General features: G+C 51.4%; 1 protein-coding gene across 1 annotated transcript in view; it reads right to left on the reverse strand.

Moving 5' to 3' along the window:
- KANSL1 (KAT8 regulatory NSL complex subunit 1) overlaps positions 1–15,902 on the reverse strand; it is a 117,211-nt gene that overhangs the window by 16,271 nt on the left and 85,038 nt on the right. Inside the window, exons 4-6 of the mRNA XM_054176614.1 lie at positions 12,139–12,243; positions 4,388–4,494; positions 2,821–3,016 (exon numbers count right to left, since the gene is read on the reverse strand). Coding sequence (XP_054032589.1) covers positions 2,821–3,016; positions 4,388–4,494; positions 12,139–12,243 — 408 coding nt within the window. The remainder of the gene's footprint in view (positions 1–2,820; positions 3,017–4,387; positions 4,495–12,138; positions 12,244–15,902) is intronic.

The raw sequence follows: 15,902 nt of genomic DNA on the forward strand, positions 1-15,902 counted from the left end.
ATTAGCAAGAAGGTCTTGACCATAAGAGTGGTGAGACACTGGAATGGGTTGCCCAGACAAGTTGTGGATGCCTCATCCCTGGAAGACCAGGCTGGATGAGGCTTGGAACGACCTGGTCCAGTGGGAGGTGTCCCTGCCCACAGCAGTGGGGTTGGAACTAGCTGAGCTTTAAGGTCCCTTCCAACCCAAGCCTCTGGCTTTGCAGAAACACAACAGAGAGCTCCTGCTCAGCAGCACAGACAGTTTATCATCTCCTCTGTTTCCCTAAAAGCATTTCCTTTTATCTAGGTTGAAATAGCCTTTATAAAAACCATGAGGCAGCACAATTTAGTTGTCAGAGAGTCAAACATAAAAGGCATTTTGGAGATCAGACAGGTCAGAGAGCCATCACTACAGGCCAAAAGCTGACACTTCCAGAGCCATCTTCACAGACTGAACAAGGGAGGGAGTTTCAGCCTTGTTTCCTAGACCAGGACAGACTTTCAATGCATACACTTAGAGACTTCATTTAAAACCACTGTAGGCAGATGCAGACCTGGATGTAAATCCCATACAGAGAAAGTCACCAATGATTCCCCATCAAAAAAGGGAAGGATCAAGCTGGAATCTAAGTATTCAAACAATTGCCATTAGTGCCTGGAAAGATGGAAGTGAGAATACCCTTAAGTCTCAGCAATTAACACTGGAACTGGGAAGGGCTGCAAGTTCCTTGAAGGGGAGAGAGCTGGAAATGATCTAAAATAAGTAATACTTAATTCACTGAGGGCAAATGCAACAAGCAGATGGTTCAGTGACCAGTGCAGAGGAGGAAGAGGTAAGTGAGCAGCAGCTCTGCCCAGAGGATCTGGTGGTTGTTATGGATCAGAAGGCGAGCGTGAATCAGCAGTGCTGTAGCGCTGCTGAGAATTAACACCCCACAGGGCTTCACAAACAGGATGGCTCTGCAAGAGGCATGAGGTAATGCTGCCAGTGCTCAGCACTGCTGATGGGTGAGCTGCAGGGCTGCACCCAGGCCTGGGCACAGGGTTCAAGAAATGTGTGCAGCAAACACGAGTGGAAAACAACAACAACAAAAAGCAGACCCCCAGAAGAAACCCAAACATCCTATGTGCAAAGCCAGGCAGAGCTGTGGTGTGCTCAGTGCAGAGGTGAACACATTAAGGATGACCACATCAACATCCTCTGCTCTGCTGAGAGCCCACCTCCAGCACTGTGTCCAGTTCTGGGGCCTCCAGCCTAAGAAGGACATGGAACTGTTGAAGAAGGTCCAGAGGAGGTCTCAAAGATGATCAGAGGGCTGGAGACCCTCCCCTGTGGGGACAGGCTGAGTGAGTTGGGGTTGTTCAGCCTGGAGAAGAGAAGACTCCAGGGAGACCTTAGAGCTGCCTTCCTGTACCTGAAGGGGGCTACAAGAAAGCCAGGAAAGGACTTTTGACAAGGGCTTGTAGTGACAGGATGAGGGGCAATGGCTTTGAGCTGGAAGAGGGGAGATTTAGACTGGAGATGAGGAATCAGTTCTTTACAGTGAGGGTGGGATGGCAGTGGAACAGATTGCTCAGGGAGGTTATGAACGCCCCCTGCTTCCTGGAGATGTTCAAGGCCAGGCTGGATGAGGCCTTGAGCAAGCTGGGCTAGTGGAAAGTGTCCCTGCCCATGGCAGGGGGTTTGAACTAGATGACCTTAGAGGTCCTTTCCAACCCAATTCGTTCCATGAACTGTCACTTTTCACAGAGAGCTTCTGAAGCAGTGAGAGAAGCTGACCAGTTTAAACCAGGACATGGACTACTGGTCATGACTTTAAACAGCAGCCAAGGCAGCTTCTATTGGAGAGTTTGGTTTGTTTGGTTTTGCTGTCTGGAAGCCAAGACTAGCTGAGCACTCAAACTGCCTGCCTAGAGAGGCTTGGACAAACTGTCTGGCACAGTGTGAGGATACAGCAGTCTGCTCTGGGGCATGGGGGTGCTGTGGGTGACTGCAGGAGATCCCTTCCCATCCTGTTTCACAAGCCCAGGCATGTTTCCAAGCCTACAGAGCCACTCAACCTTTAAACCACTCTTCTTTCCTCCAAGACTTCTCTTAACTTACAAGTCCCAAGCGATGCTGTATGCAGTTTGTAGAGCAGCAAGAACAGTCATGGATGATCACCACTGAACCACAGAACTCTGGGGTTGTAAGTTCTGCTCACAGAATCATAGAATTGTTTTGGTTGGAGAAGATCACCGAGCCCAACCACCAGCCCACCACCACCACGGCCACTAAACTGTGTCCCCAGTGCCCTGGCCACAGGTTTCTTGAACACCTCCAGGGATGGGGACTCCACCACCTCCCTGGGCAGGCTGTGCCAATCCCTGACCACTCTTGCAGCAATGGAATTTTTCCTAACCACCCTGGCACAATTTCAGGCCATTTCCTCTTTTCTATCACCTCAGGCTGGTTGGTTTCAGGAAGAACAATCCACATGAGAGCTCAGCATCTCTCCTCCCCAGTGACAGCTCATTAAAGTCTAAAGCAAACACTTCTCCTTGGCACAGCTTGAGACTGTGTCCTCTTGTTCTGGTGCTGCTTGCCTGGGAGAAGAGACCAACCCCTTCCTGGCTACAACCTCCCTTCAGGGAGTTGTAAAGAGCAAGAAGGTCTCCTCGGAGCCTCCTCTTCTCCAGGCTAAGCAACCCCAGCTCCCTCAGCCTCATTCCCCAGATGGGGAGACCACCTCATGCAAAGAGCAAAAGCAGAGTGGATCTATGCAGCAGTACCTCAGCAGGCTTTTTGGTGTGGAGCTTTAGCTAGGCACTGCACCAACCCCCCCCAGAGGGCACTGACCTTTTTGGAGAGGGGCATGATGCTGCTGGGCCGGACGAGCCTTCGCTTCTTACAGCTCAGCACCGGGCGAGTGCGAGCGGCCACGCAGGACCCGTCCGAGGGTGAAGGAACCATGTTCAGGCGCTGCTTTTTATGCAGGAGCTCCTCAGCTTCCTGGCCATCTCCCTGAGCATGTTCTGCCAGGCCAGGCTGAAGACTGCAGGACAAGAGAAAACAAAGACACTGTTACTCACTTGGGCCATCCCACGCTGCCCAGCCAGGTTCACGACTCGGGCCTTAGCAGCCGAGCTAAAGCTCTGCAGCTGCAGGAGGCAGCAGCTTTTGTTAAGCCTGCTCTAATTTTTGCTTTCCCTTTGGTCATTGTCAACATTCTCCCACCACTGAACCTGTGATAAAATACCTCTGGAAACTCTCAACAAAAAAGCTAGCATGTAAAACTGGACACAGAGCAAGACCAAAAGCCACTCTGGCCCTGAAGACCTTTAATGCTGGGGCTCAGCTTCCCCCCAGGATTACAGTTCAGGGCATCTTAAGACAACTCCTGAGTTTAAATGGCAGAGAGCACAAGATTATGTTTCCAACCTGGTCTGGTCTATTCTATTCTATTGGGGGGGGAAAAAGATATTTAACCTCAATGTAAACTTGATTCTCATTAAGGTTTGAGAACTTTGCCTCTACCAGCTCTCAGCAGTGACACCAGAAAGGTGCAGTGCTAACATAAACCCTTCTGTTTCACACACAGCAACCCTGCTCTACACCACAGCACCAATACATGGTGCCACCTACCAACCACCAGTGCAGCTCCTCATCTGAGGAACCTTTCCATGTCTATTTTGCAAGAGCTTTGCTTCTAAAAATGCAAACCATGAAGGCTCTGCAGTTCCAAGGCTGCAGGCACATAAAGGGCTCTGTTATAGCCTGCAGTGCCTCAGCTGTCGCCATGAGTTGCTGCTTTCTGCTCACACTGCACCAGTGCAGCATCTCTCCCTCCTCAAGGTATTGTGCAAGGTGCTGGCAGTGCTCCTCTAGAACTTTGAAGCACACTGTGCACAGGGCTTTTCAAGTGGTTCAATTCTGACATCATCCTGTAGCATGGCAGAGTTCCTTTCTCCTGTTTTCATCTACCCACTTAGAGACTCTCTCAACAAAACCAGCCTGGAAAAACAGAGACTTCAGAAAGTTTTACTCCCCAAACTGATTTGGGTCCCTCAGTATCTCCAGAAAAGTGGGCTGCTGGTTGGAGATACTTCTGCAAAGTAACTGCAAGCAGGCCCCTGGTACCTTTGGATCAGACCATTTGCAAGTGAATTAAAACCACTCCTAAAGGAACAGCTTGGAGCATGCTTGCTGCATGGCTGCCTGCAGGGCTTGTTCCTATAAACACAGCTCCAGTTGATACCATTTCCAGGAAAAACAATGCAGCAGAGAACCTCAGGCAAGCCAGTCTCCTCCAAAACATTTCCAAGCATGACCTGCCAGTGTGCTTTGCTCAAAAAGAGACCATTTGTACTGCTACCAACCACGAGGAAAACACTCAACCTCCTCCCATCACATGCGAGCAGCTTACGTGTTAATAACTCCATTGACAGGTCTTGGTGCTCCACAGGGCTTGGTGGGATGGGATTCAGGAGTAGAAATACCCAAGTTATCTAGTGGCTGGGATCCAGAAACACTCTAAAAAAGGATGAGAAAGATGATAAATTAGTTAGTAATTTTTAAAGAGCTTCTTAAACAGCCCAAACTTTCTTATTCCCAGCTCCTAGCTGAGGATTCTGCACTGCAGCTATAGGTTTCGACACAGGACTTCAAAACAAAGGGTCAGAAATCACTGTGTGAGCAGGGATGTTAAGGGCTTCTTGAGGAGCAGCTCTGGCAGGAGGATGGGTACATGACAGAGCTTTCAATGCCAGCACCAAAGGACTTCAATCCCCCCACTCAGGCAACCACCAAGGCTGAGATCTTTAAGGAGATTCCAGCATTTTGTCTCAATAGTGCAAACAAGTTGTGGTAGGTTAGAGGCAGACCCCCTCCCCACAACAACCATCCTCTGCTACCAAGAATGTGCTGGGTTGAGGCAGCCCCCTCTCCCCAGCACGGGCAGGAATGAAACATTCAGACATCACAAAAGTGATGGAAGTTTAAATAGAAAGCAGTGAACGTTTACAGACAAGCAAGGCACAGTGACAAAGAAAGATCCCAAAGCAAACCCAGAGGCATCCCATTCCCACCTGAGGGTACACCCAAGACCCCCAGGGCTCCTTCTTCCCCCTCCCTCTGCTGGGCTAGTCTCAGCTGGCCAGGCCTGAGACTGCCCATCCCCCCGTGGCCTTGGGCCTAGCCAGGCCCAAAGCCAGCAGACATCTCCCCCAGTTACCGGCTGGCGGAGGAGGAAGAAAAGAGAAAGTGCCAGACCCCGCGCTGGATCTTATAGTGGTGCAAAGAATCCTGGTAGGAAATACACACAATTTCCTGTGTCCACCCCTATGGGCTGGACTTCTGGACACAGGAAGTGAACACATCATGGGGCACCCAGCTCAAACTGCAACACAAGTTCATAACCACCTGCAAAGCTCACAGGTGGCTTCTGAAGCTTGATGCTGTGTTCTAAAGCCACCAGGCCACGAGCCCTTGTGTGAGCGCTTTGGGGGAACAGGGGAGGAGAGGGAGAGAAGAGACTTGCAAAGCTGAATCTGCATTTCAGCTCCATGCCTGTGCAAACATGGTGCCAACAGCACTTGGAAAAGCATTTTCAATGTGTAAGCTGTGGGGTTTGGATACAGGCAGAGAGGTTCTCTAAAGCTAGAACTGCTTGATAACAACAAAACTGGAAACACCTTTTTGGCAGAGGATAGTAAAGACCAAGAGCTACCCAAACCCCCTCTGCCTCAGGTATGAAGCACAACCTCCCCCTTGCTCTGCAGTGAGCACAAGTCACTGGCTGCTGGATCAGTGATGGGTTGACAGCCGGACTTGATTCACGGAATGGTTTAAGTTGGAAGGGACCTTAAAGATCATTGAGTTCCAACCCCCCTGCCATGGGCAGGGACACCTCCCACCAGCCCAGGTTACTCAAGGCCTCATCCAGCCTTGCCATGAACACCTCCAGGAAGGAGGGATCCACAACTTCCCTGAATAACCTGTTCCAGAGTCTCCCCACCCTCACTGTGAAGAATTTCTTCCTCATCTCCAGTCTAAATCTGCCTTCCTCAAGCTTCCATGATTCTGTGTGGCTGCAGCACAGTGACCTCACTGGGGGGAAACTGTCACCACAGCTTCCAAGGATTTACACTTCCTGCCTGTAGCATTTCCTTCATTCCAACAGGGTCCAGTGTGTTCACACTCTGGGTGCTCATCTCCCCCAGTCTCATCTTTGGAGCACTTCATTTTGTTTTCAGACATGCTCCTCCTCCACCCCCTCAGGGTTAAACTTCATCTTTTCCTGTGTGCAGCACTTCCTACGCTCGCTGCCAAGGGCTCTCTAGCTGGGTTTCCCCCTTTGTGCACCCAAGGGTGGTGGTGGTGTAGTTCAAGTACCAATAAAAAAGACAATGACTTATCTACAGGGCTGGGTGGCCAATTCTGCTCATCTCCATCTCAAAAGCATCAACTGATGTTACACTGATTAAAATCACAGAATGGTAGAGGTTGGAGGGGACCTCTGGAGATCAGCCAGTCCAACAGCCCTGCCAGAGCAGGGTCACCCAGAGCAGGTGGAGCAGGACAGCATCCAGGTGGGTTTTGAATGACTCCAGAGATGGAGACTCCACCACCTCTCTGGGCAGCATGTGCTCCAGGGCTCCACCACCCTCAAGGTACAGAAGCTCCTATGCTCCAGTTCAAGCCCATTGCCTCTTGTCCTGTCATCGGGCACCCCTGAAAAAAACCTGGCCCCATCCTCCTGACATCCCCCCTTTAACTATTGAGAAGATCCCTCCTCAGTCTTCTCCTCTCCAGGCTAAAAAGCCCCAGGCCCCTCAGCCTTTCTGCCCTGCAATGGTTCCCCCAACTCCAGGAACTAAGAGCAGGCTGTGGTGGTGCTGGGCTAACGGTTTCCAGAGGAGCAGAGACCTGACTCAGCCGGGGATGAGCAATTTCTAACAACAGACAGCTTCTGCCTGTTGCCTGTTTGAGGAACTTGTGCTGGGTTCTGCTACAGAGGAGGTCTGCCCCAGGGGGGAGCAGAGGCAGGATCAGCCTGATGGGCTCATCCCCAGCGCGGGGCTGAGCGCAGGGAGGCAGGGATGAGATCGGATCACCAGAGGCCTTACGCAAGCACCAGGCAGCACCCTGGCGAGGTGAGGTCAGTGCAGGAGCTCAGCTCTTCCCCTTCTGGCTTGCAGAGTCTTGGCAAGGCTGAGCCTTCACATGACACCTCCACTGGAGGCAGCCTCGGTTCAGGAGGGCAGGCACACATGACTCATAGGCTCTTTTGAAACAGGGCATTTGTTTTCTTCTCCAGAAAGGGTCTTAAAAGAGGAACCTCTTCTCCAAGAGCTGTCTCTGGCTCAGTGGTTCAAGATAGGAGTAGAGAGGACTCCTCTGCTTCCTGCAGATGAGCTGAAAGCATCAATCCAGAGTGTATTTATCAGAACCAGCCCAGGCTCACCTTATCAGGCTGGAGATGGGTGTACCCTAACAAGGCTCTGACACCAAAAGGGGGTAACAGGCAGGACTGCAAGCAGAGGCAGAGCTCTTGCTCCCAGAGCCATGCCTTCCTCCAGGCTGGGATCCAGGAGTGTTCATCACACCAGGGTCACACCAGTGTTCCAGACTGAGCTCTTCTCTTTATTTTTGGATCACCAGGGGTCTGGAAGACCAGGTCTTTAGGATCCCTTGGACTCTCAGGGGCATCAAAGATTCATCTTTAGCACATCCACTTGCTGCAGATGAAACCAGAAGCCTGCAGACTTCCAGGGGCTCTTATGGCAGTAAAGAAGCTGTGTGCTGGCAGGAAGTTATGACCCAAGAGCAGGAATGCCCCCTGTATTCCCCAAACCTCCAAACGAACCCAGACAGGTTCAGGCCTTCACCTATTACTTGATGCAGGTCCCAAGTGCAGGGGAAAGCCCTCCCAGGACATCCCAGCACAACCATTTCTCATTTCCTATGAGCATTTTCAGGGCACCCCCTTGCTAGACCAGCCCTACAAGCAATGAACCACTATCAGCAGCTGAGTGATCTCCTCAGGCCTTCATGTTCTTCCCATCTTCAGGCAAAAATATTTGTTCACATTCTGAGCTTCCAGTTCCCAGAAGACATTCCCAGACCTTCACTGAGCCCCTCCCTCCTCCTTCCGAGGGATTATCAGCCACATCCCACACACTGAGCTGATGCCCAAGGACCTGTATCCTGCATTCACCCTGGCCAAAGGAGGTATCCATGAGTGGAGATCCAAAGAGGAGCTGGGGATGAGACAGGATGGATTCCTTACTTCACATTGCAGACCTGTCTCCTAATCTGCCAGTTTGGAGGTGTGTGTGGGGGAAGGGCAGAAAAGAAAAAGGCCTAATTCTAAGCAGCCCAAAGAGTGTCAAAATGATAAGCACCTCTCCAGGAGAGGCCAACCAAGAGATATCCTTCCAGTTAAGTGTCCTAACGCAACAGGAATGGGCTCTGGGCTAATCTCTGGCTCAGAGCAGATCAAGGCTCTGACTCAACACCCCACCCTTACCAGAAATCTAATTAATCACTAACCCTCCAGCTGCAGGGTGTAGAAGCTGGGTGCCTGGAGGCAGCCTTTCTGGTGGTGACACCTCCACCACTGCTGTAGAAAAGCTGGCAGCGTGGGGTGATGTGTGTCCACCAGCAGCCACATGTGGAAGGGGAATAGAAAGTCCCTTTCAGGAGGTGTCACCCTGGTCCCAGATAGCAAGCACAGAAGTAGCCACAAGAAGCTACTGAGCAGGAACCTGCAGCCTGCTTTACACCCAGAACATTGCTCTTAGTGCCTATTATTTGTGGCACTGTTGCCTCCAAGAGGTGCAAGTGAGATCAGACCTCCATGGTGTGAGCACTGCAGTAATAAAGGTCTCTGTTGGAAGAGCTCATACCCCAGTGAAAAGGATGAGAAAGGGAACAATGCAGGAAGTGAGGAAACATAGCAAGAGGGAGATGGCTGTGAGCAGCAAAACCAGAGAGCAGAACCAGTCAAGCAGCATCTTTTCCATACATCAGAAACCCACAGATGTGTCCTGTTCTGTACATCCACAGAGGATGTCTGAGACAATCTGAGAATGGGACAGTGTGAGGTGCTTGAATCCCCACCCCTGGAGGTGTTTAAAAGCCATGCAGAGGTGGTGCTGAGGACATGGTTTGGTTTAGCACCAGACTTGGCAGAGATTTGGACTCAATCTTAAAGGTCTTCTCCAACCCAAACGATTCTGTGGTTTTGCAAGATGTAGGAGGTGTCTTCAATACCTAGGGATAGAGTCAGGCAGGACAGAGTCCTTCCATCCTCACACTCTCAGGCTGAAAATACTCCTGTCAGATAAACACCCTGATTGAAACAGACAAAGAAGAAAATATTCTTCCTCTGACTGTTCAATTTGATCATTTATCTGCCTTATCAGTCTGCCATCTCCAGATCAGCTCCCCAGGAAGAGCCAATCCATCAGGGCAGGAGCACCTTATCTCCGTGCTGGTTTGGTTCTTCTCCAAGTGCTTTTGGGTTAAAGCATGAGAAGGGGGAGGAGGGGGACACCGACAGCCAGCCACCGCTGCTCCAAACCAGACACTGCGTAATGCCTGTGAGTCAATCAGGCTCTGTGGCAGCCCCTGTGTCACCCTGGCTCTCCAGCCTCCTGTTGCTGCTCCTCCAGCAAGGCTCTGTTTTCATCTGAAGCACCATCAACGACGGCAGGTGGGTCGTACCGGCTCAGCTGAGCTCCTCACCAGGCTCCCATTCCAAGCACGCATCCGAGCGCCGGTGCCAAGCGAGGAGCTGGTTTATTCCAATCACTCCTAACGACCCCTTCGTGGTCTGCTCTTAATAAAAACTTTCCCTGCATTTCCTCCAATCATTCAGCAGCAGGAAAACTCTGCCCAAGCCTTGCCCCTGACCAAACAGCTCCGAGTACCGTTTTACGCTCGCTTCCTAGCTACGGTTTTTATCTGCATCAACGGCTTTGACCAGGGGAGCCAGGAAGGCAAACAGCATCCTTGCCTGGATCAGCAATGGTGCAGCCAGCAGGGGAGGGGGCATGCCCCTGTGCTGGGCACTGGGGAGGCCACACCTCAAGTGCTGTGTCCAGTTTTGGGCACCACAGCATCACACAGGCGTTGAGGTGCTGGAGAGAGTACAGAGAAGGGCAACCAAGCTGGTGAGGGGTTTGGAGAGCAGGTCTCATGAGAAGAGGCTGAGGAAGTTGGGATTGCTTAGCCTGGATAAAAAGGAAGCTGAGAGGAGACCTCTCTGCTCTCTACAGCTACCTGAAAGGAGGCTGGAATGAAGGCAGTGTTAGCCTCTTCTCCCAGCTAACTAACAGCAGCACAAGAGGTAATGGCCCCAAGCTGCACCAGGGCAAGTTCAAATTGGGTATTAGGAAGAATTTCTTTGCTGCAAGAGCAGTCAGGCAGTGGAACAGGCTGCCCAGGGAGGTGGAGTCACCACCCCTGGAGATGTTCAAAAACCAAACTGATGTGGCACTCTGGGACACAGCCTAAGGATCATGAAGTGTTGGGTAGAAGGTTGGACTTGATCTTAGAGGTCTTTTCCAACCAAGTTGGGAGCAGATGTTGGTCAGTTGGAGGGTAGAAGGGCTCTGCAGAGGGACCTCGACAGATGGGCACAGTCCAACAAGATGGCATTCAACAAGTCCAAGTGCTGGGTGCTGCACTTTGGCCACAACAACCCCATGCAGAGCTACAGGCTGGGGTTGGAGTGGCTGGAGAGCTCCCAAACAGAGAGGGACCTGGGGGTGCTGATTGATAGCTGCCTAAACATGAGCCAGCAGTGTACCCAGGTGGCCAAGAAGGCCAATGGCATCCTGGCCTGCAGCAGGAAGAGTGTGACCAGCAGGAGCAGGGAAGTCATTGTGCCCCTGTACTCTGCATTGGTTAGGCCACACCTTGAGTCCTGTGTCCAGTTCTGGGCCCCTCAGTTTAAGAAGGACATCGAGACACTTGAACGTGTCCAGAGAAGGGCAACGAGGCTGGGGAGAGGCCTTGAGCACAGCCCTGGGAAGAGAGGCTGAGCGAGCTGGGGTTGTTTAGCCTGGAGAAGAGGAGGCTCAAGGGTGACCTCATTGCTCTCTACAACTACCTGAAAGGTGGTTCTAGCCAGGAAGGGGTTGGTCTCTTCTCTCTAGCAACCAGCACCAGAACAAGAGGACACAGTCTCAAGCTGTGCCAGGGGAAGTTTAGGCTGGAGGTGAGGAGAAAGTTCTTCACTGAGAGAGTCATTCATCATTGGAATGTGCTGCCCAGGGAGGTGGTGGAGTCCCCATCCCTGGAGGTGTTCAAGAGGGGATTGGACGTGGCACTTGGTGCCATGGTCTAGTCATGAGGTCTGTGGTGACAGCTTGGACTCGATGATCTTTGAGGTCTCTTCCAACCTTGGTGACACTGTGATGATTCTTCTATGACTGCTGCTCTGTGAATCTCAAGTTTTCCCACTGGGCTCAAGTTCCATTTCTCCCTGGAAACAGCCTCAGGATGGGAAAGCAGGAATGCTGCAGGAGCTGGAACCACGCAGGGAGCACCCTTCTCTTAGTACTACAGCACAACTTCCAAATCCTCCATTTTCAAACGTCCACGTGTCCCAGAGGATCAAAAGTAATCACAGGCAGGCTGAAGCCTTTAGTCTGTGGCCTACATTTCTGCATTAAATAATAAATACCTGGCACTCTGCATCGTTTCCAGTGCATCTCCCTGAAATCATTAGTTCCCTTTCCAAGGGGGTAACACTCAGGCAGATATTAATAGCTGCATCTTTAGAAGCCTTTGCTAATTGTGCTGCTCTCAGTTTGAGGTGCTCTTTTAGCTGGAGGGAAAGGATTAGTTAGGATTTTTAAGCTTCACAAAATGCTAATGCATATTTCAAAAGGTACCCTGAGGAAGGCTGCTCTGAAAGGTGTTTAAATCCCAACGTTTGTTAACCCCCACAATAATCTGGGAGGCGAGGTGAGCTGCAGAGACTAAGAGAGCAGCGGTTCCCACGTGAAGTCCCACAGAGAGCTGCTTCTGCAGGAGGTCATTCCCATGCCAGACACGTGGTTTGAGCATCTCTCTCCACGTCAGCTTAGAGGATGAACCTTCCCTACCCCAAAATTCCCCAAGGTGAAGCTCCTGGACCCAGCCACTTCTGCTGCTGGCACTTACCAGCCGGTCAGCCCCAGGCTCCAGCTTAACTTCAGCACTAACGGGACGGGAGGCATCATCTACTGCAGGATCAGGGGGTGAGGCTTCACCAAGAACTATCAGCCCCTGGAAGAGAGGGAAGGGAACAGGAATTAACTGTGGGTCCTTCGGCCTCAGCAGGGAAGCTGCACAGCCACCGCCCCCCAGAAGCCGCAGCCGCTGCGCTGCCGGCCCGGTGTTCCCACCACATTGCTCAGACGCGATGCCAAGCCCAGTCCCCTGCTGCCTGGATTTTCCTGACATCTAAGCTGAACTTGGAGGGGGAAGGAACAGTGGCTGAAGCCAAATCACATGCCTTTCAGCCCATTGATAGCAGACAGTTAGCTCCCTCTCGGGCAGAGCTGCAGAAACGCTGCTGCCGTCCTGCTTCCCAGTGCTTCCCAGAGCTTCCCAGCCCTTCCCCTCCTCCCACACACACCAGGAGCTTCAGCGAGCTGCATGCCAGGAAAACCAGAGAGCGTTTTGCTGGAGCACAGAGCAGGAAGCCACTGCTTTCATAGTACAAAGTGGAACTCACTAACACAGCCAAGCAAATAATTTTGAGCGGGTGCCAGAAGGCTGCAGTCAAACTTGGTCGTCTGAGCAGGGCTTTTTTTTTCTTTCCCAGAGAAGTGATATCCACAAAATTCAATAAGGAAAGAAAAACAGATAAACAAACCCCTGCTATAAAACCTAGTGGGACAAAGCACAGTGGCAGAGAACTGGTTTATCAGGCTCAACATATGTTGTCCTGTTTATATGTTTTACTCCACGTGAAGCTCGCTCTCGAGGCTGCTGTCTCTCCCTGAACCACACCAAGTCACATAAAATCATTCCAAGTCTGGATGTTCTGAGCTGTATTGTACCAAAACAGGCTCAAATGGGCAAGGTTAGAGCTGGTAGGACCTACAGGCCGTGAATATTGCCCAGGACAAAAGACAAGCAAGGACAAGTTCGTGTTTGATCACGCAAGGGGCTGCTCAAGATTAAGAAGGGGCAGATCGGTCATCTGCAAACAATTCTGGGGCTTGCACGATGTGGCACAAGAAAGGGAGGCTGCAAAGGAGCCTGGACACCTTGTCTGGAGAGGGGAGAGAGCTGCTAAGCCCCCCTCAGAAGTCCACAAAGTGAAATCTGACCACATGGCCACAGAAGTCACTCTTCAGGCTGCTCTTAAGCCCTGACTCCATCTTCCAGGCAAGACTGGGGGCTCTCCAGGCTGACACTGGGAGCACAGCCTGGGGGTACTTTATGAATGGCTCATAAATAACATGCCACTGGAGGTGGCCTCTGACCAGCACTGAGGAAGTAGCCATGTTCTAGAATAAGCATGATGATGACCTTCTAGAGGTTTCTGACATTCTAGAAAGATGTTCAGTGGATGACTGAAGCTGGAAGCCTAAACTCCAGCCACAGAATCATAAATGGTTTGAGGTGGAAGGGACCTTTAAAAAGGGCCTCCAGTCCAAACCCCCTGCAGTCAGCAGGGACATCTGCAACCAGAGCAGGTTGCTCAGACCTCACTGGAGTGGTCCCAGCCATGGGGCATCTCCCATCTCTGGGCAACCTGGGCCAGGGTCTCACTACCCTCACTGTAGAAAATGTCTTCCTTCTCTCCAGTCTGAATCTCCTTAAGTTCAAACCATCACCCCTTGTCCTGTCACATCAGGCCCTGCTCAAAAGTCTGTCCCCAGCTTTCTGATCAGCATCTTTAAGCAGTGAAAGGCCACCAGAAGGTCTCCATACTGCTCTGCTTTAATCTACTCTTGAAAGATCCCTCTCTGAAAGCAACCAAGCACATTTCACCACAGCTTCTAGAAACATCCCTCAGCCCAGAGCTTGGGCATCTCCAGCTGTCAGGTGCAGGAGACAGTGGACATGTGAAAAGGAGAAACAGGGACTGAAAGCAAGATTGGACCCAAAGCAACTGCTTCCCTTTGACACTCCAGAAAGCACTTGGGCTTCTCATCTGCTCAACAAGAGAATGAGGTGGGGAAGCAGGGCCATCAGGAACAGAAACTGCCATCAAGGACTGCTGCCTTCAGCTGAAGGGTAGAGGAGGAAAGGAGCTGTTCCATGCCTTGGGAAGGAGCAGCAGTTAGTTCCAGGTACCTTTACTGGTGACTTTGAAAGGGAGGCTTAACACAGCCTTCCCCCCAACAGTCACAGCTTTGGTTTCCATGCCCTTGCTGAGAAGCTGTACTGCTCAACTGTGATACTGTGACCATGGACACCAATTGTCCTCTCCCAGCTCCCAGCCCATGAGCCAGGCTCAGCGGACCTACAGACCCTGAAGGTTGGACAGCATCTTCCTGCTGAGGGCTTGTGCTTTCTGCCCTACTTCTGAGAGTTCTAAACCTCCATTATTTATACACTTCTGAATAATAGAGAGGAATTAGAAGGGGAAGATCAAAATTCCAACTCCCTTTCAGGAACAGGAAAGGAGCAGCATATCTGAATGACTCCAAGGTCACACAGTGATTGTTTTTCACCAGCATTCTCCAAAACAAAGGAAAAAGGACCTTCTAATATTTATGAGCAAGTTTGCTGCTTCTTTACTCCCATTTTTATTGCTAATTGGGGTACTAATGAGAAGTCAATTGCACGGGTCTCAGAGACAGATACAGAGCTCAGATGCCTCAGTCCTGTAAGTCAGAAGCTTCTAAGCGGTGAGGAAGACATCAGAAAGAGACTTGAGTGTCCTGACCAGCCCCTGAGAGGAACAGCAGCACTCTTGTGGTGCCCTAAGCCCAACAAAGCACTGCAGACACAGGAAACCCCTGCCAGAGCTGCAAATCCTTCCAGCCAGAGGCTCCTCCTAACTCCAGTCCCACCCTTCCCATCACACGTCTCTCTTGACTCAGCAGCTGAGCAGGGCCCTCCCCGCAGCCAGGCTGCACACAGGGCAGGCCAAAAGCACAAAGGGAACGTTGTGAACCCATCTGGAAGATGGTTTGGGAACAAGTTGAACTTGGGGCTGCAGAGATGATGTGCAAAACAACCTCATCTTCAAGGAATTGTGGTCACTATTTCAACCACTCTGCCACTGCACAAAGCTCCCGCAGGAGCTCTTTCATTTCCCTCTTCTGCCATCTAAGAGACACAGAGAGAAAATCCTGTTTGCTCCTTTCCAAACAGGGAGCTTCTGCCACCCACACAAGCAGTGAGGTGAAAAGACTTTGCTTGGGGGAGGAACCAGCACCATGCCACAACCTATCTCCTAAAGCCCCCCCAAAAAAGGCACTTTGGTGAAAAGAACCAAACCCCCTTCTGCCCTTGGTGGGCATCCAGTGCCTGCAATTAACTGTCCACATTCTTCAAGACCAACACAAAATCCAAGGCACAACCATCTGCTATTTTTAAGCCAGAAAACACAGGACAAGCAACCCTGCACAGAGGCTGCCTGGGTGGTTGGTTTCCTCTGCACCTCCCCAGGCTCCCACCGAGCAGAGCTACGCGTGCTGGAATCACAGTGCCTGTCCAGGCACCCAGCTGCAGAGCACCTCCAGCACACAGGGAGTTCTGCCTGCCTGCTCCTTCTTTTGCTTTGACCTGACAAAGCAATGCATCTTCCTTGAAGGGTACACTGGGCTGTGATATGTCCAGTTCTGGGCTCTCCAGTTCAAGAAAGACAGGGAAGTGCTGGAAAGAGTTATGAGGATGATGAAGGAGCTGGAACAGCTGTGTGGTGAGGGAGGGCTCAGAGACCTGGGGCTGTTTTAGCCTGGAGAAGAGAAGCCTCAGAG

Source organism: Dryobates pubescens, chromosome 36 (genome assembly GCF_014839835.1).
Source record: "Dryobates pubescens isolate bDryPub1 chromosome 36, bDryPub1.pri, whole genome shotgun sequence".
Taxonomy (NCBI): Eukaryota; Metazoa; Chordata; class Aves; order Piciformes; family Picidae; genus Dryobates; species Dryobates pubescens.